At 46.4% G+C, this 17,645-nt stretch overlaps 2 protein-coding genes and 1 pseudogene across 3 annotated transcripts; 2 read left to right on the top strand and 1 right to left on the bottom strand.

Moving 5' to 3' along the window:
* Positions 1–866: 866 nt before the first annotated feature.
* On the bottom strand, positions 867–1,816 carry LOC311191090 (olfactory receptor 5AP2-like; annotated as a pseudogene). The gene has a single exon. The product of its transcript is annotated as an olfactory receptor 5AP2-like (transcript).
* A 3,545-nt stretch (positions 1,817–5,361) lies between these two features.
* LOC311191091 (olfactory receptor 5AP2-like) lies at positions 5,362–6,288 on the top strand (the record flags this gene model as incomplete). Its single annotated transcript, XM_084263189.1, has 1 exon — positions 5,362–6,288. One exon carries the CDS (start codon positions 5,362–5,364, stop codon positions 6,286–6,288), a length of 927 nt encoding a protein of 308 aa, XP_084119315.1.
* A 6,351-nt stretch (positions 6,289–12,639) lies between these two features.
* Positions 12,640–13,587, top strand: LOC311191092 (olfactory receptor 5AP2-like; the record flags this gene model as incomplete). The annotated part of the gene is made up of 1 exon (XM_084263190.1): positions 12,640–13,587. The coding sequence occupies one exon, from the start codon at positions 12,640–12,642 to the stop codon at positions 13,585–13,587; it is 948 nt and encodes a 315-aa protein (XP_084119316.1).
* Positions 13,588–17,645: the final 4,058 nt, after the last annotated feature.

Consider the following 17,645-nt stretch of genomic DNA (forward strand, 5'->3'; position numbering starts at 1 on the left):
ACTAGACACGCAGCTAATTTTTAAAAGAAAGTTTGGTTTTCGTGGTGTGATTTGGACGTGGGACACTGATGCACGTCTCCCGGTGTAATTCCACGTGTCTTCCCAGTTAAGGAAGTGGCACATAAGAGGAACGCAAAGCACCACTTGAAATGAATGTCAGTCCCCCCCTTGCTGCTATCACTGTGCAGAAATTGTCCTTACAGCGGGCAGCTTCAACACGGTTCATCGTCCTGTATTTTTACTTACACTGCCTACACTGTCAGTGAAGATGTATGCCCCAATGTGTAGCCTGGGAGAGGAATTCCCCTTGGTATTTAAAGGTGTAGCTCGAGATCCAGCTTTTCCATATTTCAAGTCAGGAACAAACACGCTGTATCTTTTCAAGCCTTTTATCTTACTTTTTGTTCCCCCAGAAAGTAAATTTTAAAATGCACTCACTCTTCCAAAGTGTTTCCTCCCAGCCCAGCAGTGTAACTTTAAGAAATATCTCCCAGGTTCAGAGTGAAGAATTTTATTGGAGTTTGGGGGTATGGTCAGTATCTTGCAAGAAAAATACATATTTATCAGTGAAAAAAGTTATAAGCCAATAAAGCTATGATTTGTCCTTTCTGTGAGAAAGAGTTCTGGAATAATTCAGGGTAATTTCTTCCTACCGGCTGGTGGCTGCAGAGGGAACTAAAGTTTGAGGCTCCGACTTTGGGTTTCCTTCCAAGCAAGATGTGATCACGGGGTCTGTTTCTCAGGGCTAAATACTGCAATTTGATGTTGTGCCGAAAATGTGGAAGAACCTATGTACAATTGCGAGGGTTAGGGCAAAAGCCAACTGCTTTGTTGCAGCACAGGCTTCCTCACAGAAGAAAACCTGCTCATTTCCTGGCTGATACAGCTCTTTGATGTTGACAGCAGTTTAACATCCTTCTCCTGCACTTCACCAGAGCATCCTTCACCTCCTTGTTCCTCAGGCTGTAGATGAATGGGTTGAGCATGGGGGTGACCACGGTGTAGAAGATGGAGGCTACCTTATCCAGGCTGCTGTGGCTAGATGCAGGTTGTAGGTACATGAAGAATATGGTCCCGTAGAATAGGGAAACGGCTGTGAAGTGGGAGGCGCAGGTGTTGAAGGCTCGTGACCTGCTCCATGCTGAGGGCATCCTCAGGACCGTGCGGAGGATACAGGTGTAGGAGAGCAAAATGGCCATGCTCGTGCCCACCGCGTTTATGGCGACAAAGGCAATGATGACCATCTCGTTGCTGCGGGTGTCGGAGCAGGCGAGCCTTAGCACGGGATTGACGTCGCAAAAGAAGTGGTCGATTTGGTTGGGTCCGCAGAAGGAGCCCCCAAATGTGCAGGCTGTGTAGACGACGGCACTGAGAAAGGCGATGAGGTAGGATGATGCCACCAGCTGCCGGCAGATGTGACGGTCACGTAAAGCAAGGGGTTGCAGATAGCAACATGCCGGTCATAGGCCATCACAGCCAGGAGGTGACACTCGACAGTTGCAAAGAAAGCAAAGCCATGGAACTGCGTCACGCAGCCAGCGAAAGAAATGGTGTTGTTTTCTGATAACAGGTCTGCTAGCATTTTGGGGGAGATGACTGTGGAATAGCAGACATCAGCAAAGGAAAAGTGGGTGAGGAAGAAGTACATGGGGGTGTGGAGGCTGGGAACCACCCAAACCAAGACCATAATCCCAATGTTCCCTACCAAAGTCACAATGTAAATCAATAGAAACAACCCGAAAAGAGGAGCCTGCACATGTGGGCTGTCGGAAATTCCCAGGAGGATGAATTTAATCTGCGTGTGATTTCCTCCCATGACCAGACGTTATCTGCTGAGGCAAAAGGAAGAAAAAATATCCAAATTAGAAAAAAACACAGTTTCAGTTTTGGACCCTATTTCACTCCAACCAATCACCAGGGTAACTGCCATGTCTTGGTATATTTTACTATATTTTCTAAACCCAAATTGCACGTGGGTTTTTGGTCTCCAGGTGAGGTACTGAGGAACCAGCAGGGAGTGAGATGAAGCAATACAAATGGCAAATTTGTATTTCTGTGCTTTTACGCTTAAAGAACTATGGCTTTAGTCCAGCACACCAGTATTCAGATTTAAGAAAAGAATGAGATCTTTATTCCCTTCTACTTTGAAATTTATTTCAGGAGACACCTCAGAGGAACCTCGTAAACTTGGAGAAAGTGACACCACAGATGACACAACATGAATGACCTCCAGATGCTTCTCTTATTTGGCTTTTCACTATTATTCCAGTCTTCAAATCACATTTATCAAGTTATTATATATCAGTTACAGTGGATAAGATTTACATCTATTTGTAAACTTGTGATTTACACCTTTATGAGCTCCAGCATACTGAAGCATCTTGCAACCATGGGCATTAAGATGCTTACCTGAAAACTAAGTTGATTTGAAAATCTGCTGATTCCCAAGGCTGAATCTGACTCTATTGTGCTGACAACTTGAAATGCTGCGCTTCCTCATAACAAAACGAGAGTCACCCTTATTTAACAGTAACGTAAATCAGTGCATCTTGCTTTAGCTGGCATAGTAAAAGAAAAAGAATTTGCATAAAGCATTAATCTCTGCTATTACAAGGAAAACCTGCTTTGATAAGGCTGTTTTCCAACAGAGCCCAGAAAAAGAGGACACGAAGAAGAAACCCTACTGTCGAAACGCAGGCAAGGCTCTGCTTTGTCTCAGTGCTACAGGTCCTCCTGTGCCTCCGCTACTGCCCAGTGATGGGAGCCAAGGATCTACCCCAAATGCAGCAGAGAACATCTGCATGTCCACATCACCTCTGCTGACTGCCTGATGTGAAGAGAGATGTCCTCCTTCCCAAACTTCAGTAGCTGAACTGCTGGGTGAAGAGGCTGTAAATATGGTCCCTTGGGTTCTCCGGGGAGAAGGCCCCCAGGGCTCTTCGGCCGGATTCACCAGAGGAAAAGAGAAGAGAGAAGTGAAGAGGAAGAGAAGAGAAAAGGAAGAAGAGGGAGAAGAAAAGGAAGAATAAGAAGAGGAAGAAGAAGAGACAGAAGAAGAGGAGGAGGGAGGAAGAGAAGGACAGAGAAGAGACGATAAAAAGGATGAAATGGAGTTCTGAAAACCATTGTGTGTATCTGAGAGACATTATGTGGATGAGCAGTCACTAAGCACAGATACACAATGGCAGTAATGGCCAGCTTGCATGATGCTTCTCCAGACACTTGTGCCCATGCAGAGGTTTCAGGCTGACCTTAGTGAAAAATTGAAAATGGGTTTAGAGCAATTTCAGAACATTCAGAGGTTTCCAGCAAGGGTGGGATTGTCCTCACTTGGACAGCAAGGGCCTAGAAATCCACACCTGGGCTGGTGACTCTTGGCTTCTCCTACATTCAGTGGAGAAACATTCAGAGAGAGATTAATCTCTCCCAGAGTGAACCAATAGGCCTTAATGGCCCTGACCAGCCTCAGCTGGGGCCTCCATCCTCCCCCTCTGCCCATTTGCCCATGAGGTCTATTTAAGCTCAGCCCAAGGCCCTTATTCCCCTCCTGGGTTATGCTAGAGAAGTGCTGCTTTCCAGTACAGCAACAGCTATGCACACCTATGGACTCTTTTGATCTGTAGCGTTGCTTGTGCATGGACATACCTAGCAACTGCTGGGCCCAAGCCTAAGCAGGGTATTGATTTGGCTTAAACTCAGACGTGCTTCATCATCACCATCTGGCCTGATGGTCTGGAGTGTTGGCTGAATTTAGCCCAGGACTCTGGGTCTACCCTACTCACCTTGCTTGGGTACTGTTGGATGGTCTCTTTGAAGATCCTTCCTACCCTCAAGCAGATCAAGACTTCCTCCCAGCATAGTGTCATCTGCAAATATACTGAGAGAACATTCAATGCCTTCATCGAGGCCATTGATAAAGATGTTGAACAAGACTGGACCCAGGACTGAGCCCTGGGGGACGCCACTCGTGATAGGCCTCCAGCTGGATTTTGCTGCATTTACCACCACCCTTTGGACGATCCAGTTTCTCAATCAGAGTGCTGGGAGAAACAGAGTCAATGTAGACCACATCCATGGCCTTCCCCTCGTCCATTAAGTGGGTCACCTTGTCATGGAAGGTTAGTTTGACAGGATCTACCTTTTGTAAACCCATGTAGACTAGGCATGGTGCCCTGGTCATCAAGCACGTGGAGCATGATAGCACCCAAGATTTCTCTCTCCATTTCAAGAGCTTAAGGAGGACGAACCCTGTGGTACTCCCCGGACCCCAGGCAGAGAACAAGCCAACATCAGTGCTTGCTCCTCAAGTGGTCTCTCCCCATCCGGATTGTGTCCCTCCATGAGTATTATGATAGTATACTCAGCGGGGGACACAGTGTTGCTAGTGTAATGCTATTTTCAAGTCTTGTTCTCTGGTCCTCAGTACCACCTCCGTTTCCTCATTTGGTATTAGCGTTATGGCCTTCAGTAGGTTGGTAACATTTTGTTTTGGAAATGGGTCGACTTTTCTTTATGACTTTCAAGGATGAGGAAAGACAGGGCAATCTTTCTGCCTTGAGTGTATAGTTGCAAGACACTGAGATGTTGTCTCTAGGAGATGCCGTTTCTTAATAATCTCACAGCAGTTTCTGATCTTGGCCTATTCTGTCTCCCAGAAGACAACTTATCTCAAGGGATAAGGCAGTAATAGCTCCAGACCTCTAACTCGTAAAATCACTAAGGGAATTTTTCAATTATATAAGAAAGAAAAAAGAGAGGGAGGAGGGAAACCCAGAGATGATTGTCATGGGGTGATGTGCCAATGAGGCTGTTGGCAGTTTATCCCAACCACCTAAGCTGGAAAGCCATAAATACTGAAGACGAGAGCCTCTTGGAGACGTGGCTGTACATGAGCATCCAACATCATGTAGAACTAAAGAAACAGGTAGAAGAAAAGGAGACTGGGAATAAATGTGCTTCCCAGAAGCTCTGATGGCTAACGTGAGCTGGGAGGTAGAGCAAGTTATTTTCCTTAAGTCAGTGCTGATTCTGGGCAATGCAGTCACGCAGGAAGGTAAGAGAGATTTGATTAGAGGCCATGTCAAAGAAATGTGATGGTCATTGTCTCAGGAGCAAAAATTGCCTTTTCTCCTTGACAACATATCCTTGACTCCTGGTAAGAGTTACACTGGGACACGTATCATGGAAGCACTGGGTTGGAAATCTTTCCTGTGTCTGATGTGTTTACCCTCTCCCGAAGTACAAACCTTTTTGGGGACACGTTAATTACATTGTTGTGTTGGTGATGAGCACAAGCACTATCAAGAGATGGATGTTGTCTAAATGATGTTGTGGACACTGATGGCTTGGGAAAACTGGACCATGGTGACAGAGTTTGTATTCAAGGGGTTCACAGATCGCCACGACCTCCAAGTTATGCTCTTTGTGGTTTTCCTGCTCATCTATGTCCTCACCATGATGGGAAACCTTGGCATCATCTCTGCAGTCTGGCTTGATTCCCAACTTCAAACCGCCATGTACTTCTTCCTCAGCAACTTGTCCTTCTTGGATCTGTGCTACTCCTCAGTCGTGACACCCAAAATGCTCCTGACCCTCTCTTCAGAAAAGAAGACCATTTCTTTTGCTGGCTGTCTCACACAGCTGTATTTCTATGCTGCTTTTGTAACTGTGGAGTGTTACCTCCTGGCCGTGATGGCATACGATCGCTACGTTGCCATCTGCAACCCGCTGCACTACCCTGTTGTCATGTCCCAGAAGGTCTGTGTTTCCCTCTTGGCTGGATGCTACGTGATTGGGTTCTTTGATTCACTGGTGCTCACAGGGTTTGCCCTGAGGGTGTCCTTCTGTGGCCCCAACATCATTGACCACTTCTTCTGTGATGGGCCACCTCTGTCAAAACTGGCCTGCTCTGATACTCACTCCAATGAAGTGCTGGTACTTGCTCTTGGGGGCTTCAACGGGGTTGCCACCGCATCAGTCATCCTCATCTCCTACGGCTGCATCCTATTCACCATCCTCAAGATGGGCTCTGCGCTGGGCAAGCGTAAAGCTTTTGGTACCTGTGCATCCCACCTGATGGTTGTCACCATCTTCTATGGGACCCTTCTCTTCATGTACCTGCGGCCTATATCCAGCTACTTCCTAGGCAGAGACAAAATAGTTTCTGTCTTTTATGCAGTGGTGTCTCCTCTGCTGAACCCCTTCATCTACACTCTGAGGAATCAAGAGGTGAGGAGTACCCTGAAGAGAGCAGTGCGGAGAATCATTATTTCCATGCCTAAGAGGTAAATGGTTTGACATTTCCTCAGTGATTGGAATGTGGTCTCTCTCTTTTGGGTCCTTTTTGAGATTGAAGAGAAGCTCTGATAATTCTTCTGTATGTTATTGTCCACTGCGTAGTCTGTCTCTATCTCTGTGGGATTAATTTGTTATACATTTGCCTCTAGATAGTGTATTTTGTAATGTGAGAAATAAGTACTGATTGAAGGACCACCAGAAGCTGATTGTGAGGAAACACGCTGAAATGTCCAGACTGTTTCTGAGTACTGAGGACTTGGGCCATTTTCTTCTCCGCTGTCTTTGGCCAGAACCTATTCATAGTCATCTTGTCTGGCAGTTTGGACACTTTTTACCAGTGTAGTGGACTATATCCCTACCAAGCGCTAGAGCTCTTCCAGCCACCACAAAGCACCTATAGATTTCAGGAGAAGTTCTTAAACTGATAAAACCTTCTCTGAATCCTCTTCTTCCACAATGGCCCATCAAAGCATGTTCAAAGGTATTATAAAGATTTTTCTGCTGCACTTTAGTCCTTTCAAAAGCATTTTATCATGAATAAATACTTCAAGTGGTGGTTTTAATGCAGAGCATTAAGTATTGGACAGGGACAGTTCCTAAATATAGTGTTAAGTGGAATTTTTCTGTATATATGTTGATGATGTACAGTCATGTCAGGGTGCATTAGTTGCAATAAACTTGATATTTCTTCTATTTTTCTGTAATTTTCTCAAAACATGTAGCTTTATTTATCCGAATGACTCTTAGATGTTGGATTTAACTGGCCGAATTTAAAATTTAGTTGGTAAACATTAAATGTGACCATAGACTCTTTCCCCAGCAGGAACAAAATGCCATGATTCTTGTTAAAATAAACATGGGAAACTTGGGGTGAACTGTGCTACATAAAGACAAACCACTGCATTTGAGAGATGTCACTCTGTATTTAACTTCAAGACACTGGAATTTACGGTTGCTGCAACCCACCAAGACCCTATGTCATTTCCACACATCTGATTTCAGATTAAAAAGACCCAAAATTTGAAAATTACATATATTTTTCACACCTTTTCATTCCTATCTCAGTTATAAGAGGAAAGAGATTGGTTTGGAAATATCTGGATTGCCCATTTTCATTCCCTTTTTCAGGAGAGAGAGCATGTGTTGAGTTGTACCTGTAGGATTGCTAACAGAGTGGGAGAAACCTGGAGGTCAGGGCCTGGAGCATCTCCCCTATGAGGAAAAGCTGAAAGAACTGGGGCGGTTCAGCCTTGAGAAAAGAAGACTAAAAGGGAATCTCTGTGTCCAGCTTTGGAGACCTCAACACAAGAAGAACATGGACCTGTTGGACCATGTCCAGAAGAGGGCCACAAAAACGATCAAAGTGCTGGAGCATGTCTCCTATGAAGACAGGCTGAGAGGGTTGTGCTTGTTCATCTTGGAGAAGACAAGGCTCTGGGGGGGGCCTTACAGCGGCCTTCCAGTACCTGAAAGGTGCCTATAAGGAAGCAGGGCAAGAACTGTTCAGGAGGGCATGTAGCAGTAGGATGAGGGGTAATGGTTTTAAACTTGAAAAGGGGAGATTTAGGGTGGACATTAGGGAAAAAATCTTCAATATGAGGGTGGTAGGTCACTGGAACAGGTTGCCCAGAGAGGTAGTGGAGGCCCCATCCCTGGAGATATTCAAGGTCAGGCTTGATGGGTCTCTGAGAGACCTGGTCTACTGAAGATGTCCCTGCTTACTGCCAGGGGGGTTGGACTAGATGACCTTTAAAGGTCCCTTCCAACCTAACACATTCTATGATTCTATGATTCTATGAAACCGTGGTGAAATCGCTGGCCCAAACTCCCCAAATGCAAACCCTGCTGTTAAAATATTACTGTTTGTAGAGCTACACCAACCAAAACACCCATCTGGAGTCAGTGGTTGCGTTCACTGGTGCAGGTGCTGGTCTGGTGCTGGTTGTGCTACCTCTGGTCTGTGATGCTGTGGAAGGTTTCCTGCTGGGCTTCAGGAGGTCATGGGCTCCTGCGAGTCCTGTAGTGTCACTGCCAGAGCCATCCCTTTGGCCAACTGAGTCACACCGTTGGAGTTCATGGACTGGAAGAGAAGCTGGGGCACCTGTAGCTAATGTGTAGGTCCATGCGTCATGATGACCTGGAGCAAGTTCAGCCCAAACCCATCCCATGTGTCCATCTCATCCCTAGGCTCTCAGGGATACTGATGGAGAACTTTCCTGTTCCTATGACCGTGCATGGGTCTGTCCTTTGCCCAATGCACATCGTCCTCCAGCCTCCGCTGTTGATCCATCTAATTCCACCCAAGGTACGAGACATATAGACACAGGTTTGGTAGAACTGATGCAAGCTGTAGGAGTCTTGTGCACTTCAGGTGGGCAGGAGAGATGTAGGATGCCTCTCAGTCCTGGACAGCGCAACCGCTGTCTCTATTTCTACTGCCTGCCAAAAGCCTAGGCAGTTGGTTCATCACTCTATGCTTAATGTTGTTGGCAATTGATAGAGGACTAAATCCCACCTATGGATCTCACATATGAGCTGCTATTTATATGGTGACTCTGTCCATGCTGTCAGTTTGACCTAAAAGCATGGGCTTCTATTAGCAGAGGATTTGGCATCACAGCTAAGCCTTTATTAGCATTTACACTCTTGCACCTCTCATGGATTGTCATTGAGGAGCCAGGGGTGTAGAACCAAGACTCACCTCTCTTGGAGACCATGACAAACACCTGGTCCCTGAGGAGAGGTGCCTGTTGCCCACAGAGATCTGCAGAGACATATAACAGCAACACGTGGCTCTGAGGGATGAACTTCATCTGATGAAAATATGCAGGAGGCTCTCAAACGCTTAAGAGCCATGAATTTATTTGTCTGGAAGCTAGGAGGATGGCTTCAAGGGTTAGTCCCTCAGATTTGCTGCGTGGACATCATCAGCCTGTAGTGTCATCCAAAGAGGGAGAGGAAGTGCAGGTGGTAAGAAGAGGCGACCCCTATCCAGGGGTAGGTATAACCATTCCCAAAAGTCCAGGTGAGCTCTGCTGGGAGTACCTTGGTCCAGTATAAATCAATAGATAGCAGTACAACCTTTAGGGAGGCTGCTCTGGTTTCCACCAACGAGATGTTTGCTCCTCTCAGTTGGTTGAAGATGATGAAATATTTCTCCTGGGATGCAACTACTGGAGCCAACCCTGAGCAGGGAATTGACTCTGCTTAGCCTCGGACCTGTGTCATCATCTCCATCTTGCCTGATGGTCTGGAGTGTTGGCTGAATTCGGCCCAGGTCTCTGGGTCTACCCTACTCATTTCCTCAGGTACTGTGGGATGGTGCCCTGCACACCGTGGTGTCCTCCATGGCTATATTTCACACAGAATCAGAGAATTACAAGGACTGAAAAGACCTGTAAGATCATCAAGTCCAACCATTCCCCACCTATGCGAAACCATATCCCTAAATACCTCATGTACTCTTTTTTTAACCATATCCTGGGATGGTGACTCAACCCCCTGCCTGGGCAGCCTGATCCAGGCCCTGAGAGCTCTTTCAGGGAAAATGTGTTTCCTAACACCTAATCTGACCCTACCCTGGCACAGCTTTATGCCATTTCCCCTTGATCTATCACCTGACACCTGGCTGAAGAGACCAACACCCACCTCTCTACAACTTCCTGTCAGGTCAGTGTAGGCAGTGATAAGGTCTCCCCTCGGCCTCATCTTCTCCAGCCTGAACACTCCCAGCTCCCTCAGCCATTCCTCGCATGATTTGCCCTCCAGCCCCTTCCCCAACCTGGCTGCCCTTTTCTGGACTTATTCAAGGACCTCAGAATCCTTCTTCTGGTGAGGGGCCCAGGACTGGACACAGTACTTGAGGTTCGGCCTCACCAGTGCTGAGTACAGAGGTACAATCTCCTCCCCAGACCTACTGGCCACACTGTTTTTGATACAAGCCAGGATGCCATTGGCTTTCCTGGCCACCTGAGGACACTGCTGACTCATCTTCTGTTTGCAGTCAGCCAACACCCCCAAGATCATTCTCCGCATGACAGCTCTCCAGCCAGTCTCCCTCAGCCTGTAGTGCTGCATGGGGTTATTATGTCCCATGTGCAGCACTCTACACTTGGCCTTGTTAAACTTCATCCCATTGGTCTCAGCCCATCAGTCCAGTCTGTTCAGATCCCTGTAAAGAGCCTCCCGACCCTCAACCAGATCAACACTTTCTCCCAGCATAGTGTCATATGTAAATTTACTGAGGGAACATTCAATCCCTGCATCAAGGTCATTGACAAAGATGTTGAACAAGACCGGACCCAGGACTGAGTCCTGGGGGACGCCACACGTGACTGGCCTCCAGCTGCATTTTGCTCCATTTACCACCACCCTTTGGGCCTGGCCATCCAGACAGTTTTTAACCCAGCAGAGAGTCTGCCTGTCCAGGCCAGTGGCAGCCAGTTTCTCCATCAGAATGCTGAGAGAAACAGTGTTAAAGGCTTTACTGAAGTCCAAGTAGACCACATCCACTGCCTTCCCCTTGTCCATTAAGAAGGTCACCTTGTAACAGAAGGTGATGAGGTTTCCTCAAGAGGATCTACTTTTTGTAAACCCATGTTGACTAGGCCTGATGCCCTGGCCATCACACATGTGCTGCACGATAGCTCCCAAGATGACTCTCTCCATTTAAAGAGATTAAAGAGGACAAAGCCCTGTGGCACTCCCCGCACCCCAGGTAGAGTACAAACACTTTCTGCACCCAACCCAGCCAATGCTTGCTCCTCTAGTGGTCTGTCCCCATCCGGATTCTGTCCCTCCATGGGTATTATGGGAGATGGTATCCTCAGCTGGGGACAGAGAGTTGCTAGTGTAATGCTCTCGTCAAGTCTTGTTCTCTGGTCCTCTGTACCACCTCCGTTTCCTCATTTGGTATTAGCGTTATGGCCTTCAGTAGGTTGGTAACATTTTGTTTTGGGAATGGGTAGACTTTTCTTTATGACTTTCAAGGTTGAGGAAAGACAGGGCAATCTTTCTGGCTTGAGTGTTTGTATAGTTGCAAGACGCTGAGATGTTGTCTCTAGGAGATGCTGTTTCTCAATAATCTCACAGCAGTTTCTGATCTTGGCCTATTCTGTCTCCCAGAAGACAACTTATCTCAAAGGATAAGGCAGTAATAGCTCCAGACCTCTAACTCTTTAAATCATTAAGGGAAGTTTTCAATTATATAAGAAAGAAAAAAGAGAGGGAGGAGGGAAACCCAGAGATGATTGGCAGTTTATCCCAACCACCTAAGCTGGAAAGCAATAAATACTGAAGACGAGAGCCTCTTGGAGACGTGGCTGTACGTGAGCATCCGACACCATGTAGAATTAAAGAAACAGGTAGAAGAAAAGGAGACTGGGAATAAATGTGCTTCCCAGAAGCTCTGATGGCTAACGTGAGCTGGGACGTAGAGCAAGTTGTTTTCCTTAAGTCAGTGCTGATTCTGGGCAATGCAGTCACGCAGGCAGGTAAGAGAGATCTGATTAGAGGCCATGTCAAAGAAATGTGATGGTCATTGTCTCAGGAACAAAAATTGCCTTTTCTCCTTGACAACATATCCTTGACTCCTGGTAAGAGTTACACTGGGACACGTCTCACGGAATCACTAGGATGGAAATCTTTAGTATGTCTGATGTGTTTACCCTCTCCCCAGGCACAAACTTTTTGGGGACACGTTAATTAGGCTGTTGTGTTTGAGATGATCACACCCGTTTTTAATTGAATTTAACAGGATTTTCTGTAACTTTGTGTGTTGTTATTTCTCTACTTTTCCTCAGAACTAAAAAGGTGCAGAACCTGTCTTTATGCCTTTTGAATGATGTCCTTGGGGAAACCAGTAACAGATACAAGGACAGAAGTAGTTCAGACCGTAAAAAGCTCAACCTTCTCCAGGAAACCAGAAGGAGTGGTGTCTGAGTACCTTTTTGAACACTGGCAGTGCAATTGATGTCAAGTTAGAACAAAGGCCAGTGAGAGTTTTCAGGGCCAAGCAGCGGACGGGACTGGGAATAAAAAAATTGCAGAATATTCTGGCCTGGTATGCTGGCAGGCGGAGGCTTTCTCACAGAGAAAGGGATGATACATTAAACTGCTCTCAAATCCTTGTCTTTGAGACAAATAGTTATGGCACAACCTTTGTCTAGCATTAAGCTTGACTTTCTAGCCTGCATTTGAAATGTTATGGAGCTGCTTGAAAGTACTGGGGAAGTTACTGCTTGCTCTACAGAGTACAGGATTAAAACACGCTAATTAAGTCATGATAACTCGTCTCATCTTAATTGCCTCCCTGCCTGAGACCTGTGAGTCTCTTGCACACTGATGGCTTGGGAAAACTGGACCACGGTGACAGAGTTTGTATTCAAGGGGTTCACAGATTGCCACGACCTCCAAGTAAAGCTCTTTGTGGTTTTCCTGCTCATCTATGTCCTCACCATGGTGGGAAACCTTGGCATCATCTCGGTAGTCTGGTTTGATTCCCAACTTCAAAGCGCCATGTACTTCTTCCTCAGCAACTTGTCCTTCTTGGATCTGTGTTACTCCTCAGTTGTGACACCCAAAATGCTACTGACCCTCTCTTCAGAAAAGAAGACTATTTCTTTTGCTGGCTGTGTCACACAGCTGTATTTCTACGCTGCTTTTGTAACTGTGGAGTGTTACCTCCTGGCCGTGATGGCATACGATCGCTACGTTGCCATCTGCAACCCACTGCACTACCCTGTTGTCATGTCCCAGAAAGTCTGTGTTTCCCTCTTGGCTGGATGCTACATGATTGGGTTCTTTGATTCACTGGTGCTCACGGGCTTTGCCCTGAGAGTGTCCTTCTGCGGCCCCAATGTCATTGACCACTTCTTCTGTGATGGGCCACCTCTGTCAAAACTGGCCTGCTCTGATACTCACTCCAATGAAGTGCTGGTACTCGCTCTTGGGGGCTTCAACATTGTTGCTACCACATCAGTCATCCTCATCTCCTACAGCTGCATCCTATTCACCATCCTCAAGATGGGCTCTGCGCTGGGCAAGCGTAAAGCTTTTGGTACCTGTACATCCCACCTGATGGTTGTCACCATCTTCTATGGGACCCTTCTCTTCACGTACCTGCGGCCTATATCCAGCTACTTCCCAGGCAGGGACAAAATAGTTTCTGTCTTTTATGCAGTGGTGTCTCCCCTGCTGAACCCCTTCATCTACACCCTGAGGAACCAAGAGATGAAGAGTACCCTGAAGAGAGCAGTGCGGAGAATCATTATTTCCATACCAAAGTGGTAAATGTTTTGACATTTTGGCAGTGATGGGAATGTGGTCTCTCTCTTTTGGGTCCTTTTTGAGATTGAAGGGAAGCTCTGATAAGTCTTCTGTATGTTACTGTCCACTGCGTAGTCTGTCTCTATCTCTGTGGGATTAATTTGTTATACATTTGCCTCTAGATAGTGTATTGTGTAATGGGAGAAATAAGTACTGATTGAAGGACCACCAGAAGCTGATTGTGAGGAGACACGCTGAAATGTCCAGACTGTTTCTGAGTGTCTGGAGATGAGCACATGCTGGGTGTTCTCATGGACCTGCCATTCCTTATGCAATCCAAGTCACGCTTTGGAGCAAAATATAATGTTGAGGCTTGGCTCTGAAATATAACAGGGCCATGAGATTTTGGCTGAGGACTCGGACCATTTTCTTCTCAGCTGTCTTTGGCCTGAGCCCATTCATAGTCCTTCTGTCCTGCACTTTGGACACTTTTTACCAGCGTAGTGGACTATATCCTTACCAATTGCTAGAGCTCTTCCAGACACGACATGGGACCTATAGATTTCAGGAGAAGTTCTTAAACTGATAAAACCTTCTCTGAATCCTCTTCTTCCACAATGACCCATCAAAGCATGTTCAAAGGTATTGTAAAGGGTTTTCTGCTGCACTTTAATCCTTTCAAAAGCATTTTATCATGAATAAGTACTTCAAATGGTGGTGTTAATACAGAGAATTAAGTATTGGACAGGGACAGTTCCTAAATGTAGTGTTAAGTGGAATTTTTCTGTACATATGTTGATGATGTACAGTCATGCCAGGGTGCATTAGTTGCAATAAACATGATATTTCTTCTATTTTTCTCTAATTATCTCAAATCATGTAGCTATTTGTATCCGAATGACTCTGAGATGTTGGATTTAACTGGCCGAATTTAAAATTTAGTTGGTAAACATTAAATTTGATCATAGTCTCCTTCCCCAGCAGGAACAAAACTCCATGACACTTTTTAAAATAAACATGGGAAACCTGGGGTGAAATATGCTGCATAAAGACTGCATTTGAGAAATGTCACTCTGTATTGAACTTCAAGACACTTGAATTTACGGTTGCTGCAACCCACACAGGCCGTACGGGCCAGGTCACTTCCACATATCTGATTTCGATTAAAAAACCCCAATATTAAAACCCATTAAAATTACATATATTTTCAACACCATTACATTCCTACCTCACTTATAAGAGGAAAGAGTATGGTTTGGAAATAACTGGATTGCCCATTTTCATTACCTTTTTCAGGAGAGAGAGTGTGTCTTGAGTTGTACCGGCCGGACTGGTGACAAAGTGGGAGAAAACATGGTGAAATCTTTCGCCCAAACTCCCCAAATGCAAACTCTGCTGATAAAATATTTCTGTTAGTAGAGCTACACCAACCAAAACACCTATCTGGAGTCAGTGGTTGCGTTCACTGGTGCAGGTGCTGGTCTGATGACCTGGAGCAAGTTCAGCCCAAACCCATCCCATGTGTCCATCTCATCCCTAGGCTCTCAGGGATACTGATGGAGAACTTTCCTGTTCCTATGACCGTGCATGGGTCTGTCCTTTGCCCAATGCACATTGCCCTCCGGCCTCCGCTATTGATCCATCTAATTCCACCCAAGGTACGAGACATATAGACACAGGTTTGGTAGAACTGATGCAAGCTGTAGGAGTCTTGTGTACTTCACGGGGGCAGGAGAGATGTAGGATGCCTCTCAGTCCTGGACAGCGCAACCGCTGTCTCTATTTCTACTGCCTGCCAAAAGCCTAGGCAGTTGGTTCATCACTCTATGCTTAATGTTGTTGGCAATTGATAGAGGACTAAATCCCACCTATGGATCTCACATATGAGCTGCTATTTATATGGTGACTCCGTCCATGCTGTCAGTTTGACCTAAAAGCATGGGCTTCTATTATTTAAAGTGAGGGACCTGGTATCCTGGAAGAAACAGCCTGAATTGTAAAACTCCCCAAAGCATTCCAGATGTTCAAAGCAGTGAATATTTATTGTGTTGTGCAGACAAATTACCATGAATGCGCCATCAATTTTCTGCTAGAAAAGAAATGTTTGTGGAAAAAAGTGGATTAGCACCATGTCTTTTAGAACCCAGGCTGTGATGAGATGGTTTTGATCTTGCAGTAGAGGTGGAGCAGCAAAATCACCTGAGTCTGCAAAAAGAGGTTTGGGGGGGAAGGCAAGACGAGATATTCCTGGAAACATCAGGAGCACAATAAAAAGATTTAACAGTGGGATGCCTATCAATCATGTTCTGACAGATGGGTCCTGTACAGACCTCCCTGTTCTTAACCATCAGTAGCCTGCATGCCTTTCCTACTCATTCATTGCTTGGAAGCTTGTGTCAGCCTTCATCTCCTGTAATCCCGGCCAGCTGATCCAGGCATCTGTCCAGAGCTCATTTATGACAGCCTAAGCTGTTTGCCACAGATCTTGGAGATTTAGGATTGTTCCCAGCACACTGTGGAGTCCTCGTGGGCTATATTTCACACAGAAACACAGAATTCCAAGGATGGAAAAGACCTTTTAAGATCATGAAATCCAACCATTCCCATTCTATGCTAAACTATATCCCTAAGTACCTCATCTACTCTTTTTATAAACACATCCATGGAAGGTGACTCAACCCCCTCCCTTGGCAGCCTGTTCCAGGTCCTGACAGCTCTTTCAGTAAAAAGTTTTTTTCTAATATCTAAGCTGACCCTGCCCTGGTGCAGCTTTATTCTATTTCCCCTTGTCCCATATCCTGTCACCAGGCTGAAGAGACCATCGCCCACCTCTCTACAACCTCCCTTCAGGTAGTTGTAGGTGATAATAAGGTCTCCCCTCGGCCTCCTCTTCTGCAGACTAAACATCCCCAGCTCCCTCAGCCATTCCTCTCATGATTTGCCCTCCAGCCCCTTCCCCAGCTTGGTTGTCCTTCTCTGGATTTGTTCAACGACCTCAATGTCCTTCTTATGGTGAGGGGCCCAGGGCTAGATACAGTACTCGTGTTGCGGCCTCACCAGTGCTGAGTACAGGGGTACAATCTCCTCCCCAGACCTACTGGCCACACTGTTTTTGATACAAGCCAGGATGCCATTGGCTATCCTGGCCACACGAGCACACTGCTGACTCATCTTCTGTTTGCAGTCAGCCAACACCCCCAAGATCGTTCTCCGCATGACAGCTCTCCAGCCAGTCTCCCCCAGGCCTGTAGTGCTGCATGGGGTTGTTATGTCCCATGTGCAGCACTCCACACTTGGCCTTGTTAAACTTCATCCCATTGGTCTCAGCCCATCAGTCCAGTCTGTTACGATCCCTCTAAAGAGCCTCCCAACCCACAAGCAGATCAACACTTCCTCTCAGCATAGTGTTATCTGGAAACTTACTGAGGGAACATTCAATCCCTGCATCGAGGTCATTGACAAAGATGTAGAACAAGACCGGACCCAGGACTGAGTCCTGGGGGACGCCACACGTGACTGGCCTCCAGCTGCATTTTTCTCCATTTACCACTACCCTTTGGGCCTGGCCATCCAGACAGTTCTTAACCCAGCAGAGGGTCTGCCTGTCCAGGCCAGTGGCAGCCAGTTTCTCCATCAGAATGCTGAGAGAAACAGTGTTAAGGCTTTACTGAAGTCCAAGTAGACCACATCCACAGCTATTCCCTCATCCATTAAGAAGGTCACCTTGTAACAGCAGGTGATGAGGTTTCCTCAAGAGGATCTGCTTTTTGTAAACCCATGTTGACTAGGCCTGATGCCCTGGCCATCACACACGTGCTGCACGATAGCTCCCAAGATGACTCTCTCCATTTAAAGAGATTAAAGAGGACAAAGCCCTGTGGCACTCCCCGCACCCCAGGCAGAATAGAAGCAAACACTTTCTGCACCCAACCCAGCCAATGCTTGCTCCTCTAGTGGTCTGTCCCCATCCGGATTGTGTCCCTCCATGGGTATTATGGGAGATGGTATCCTCAGCGGGGAACACAGAGTTGCTAGTGTAATGCTCTCGTCAAGTCTTGTTCTCTGGTCCTCAGTACCACCTC

This window comes from Gallinula chloropus, assembly GCF_964237585.1.
Source record: "Gallinula chloropus genome assembly, chromosome: 4".
In the NCBI taxonomy this organism is placed as follows: Eukaryota; Metazoa; Chordata; class Aves; order Gruiformes; family Rallidae; genus Gallinula; species Gallinula chloropus.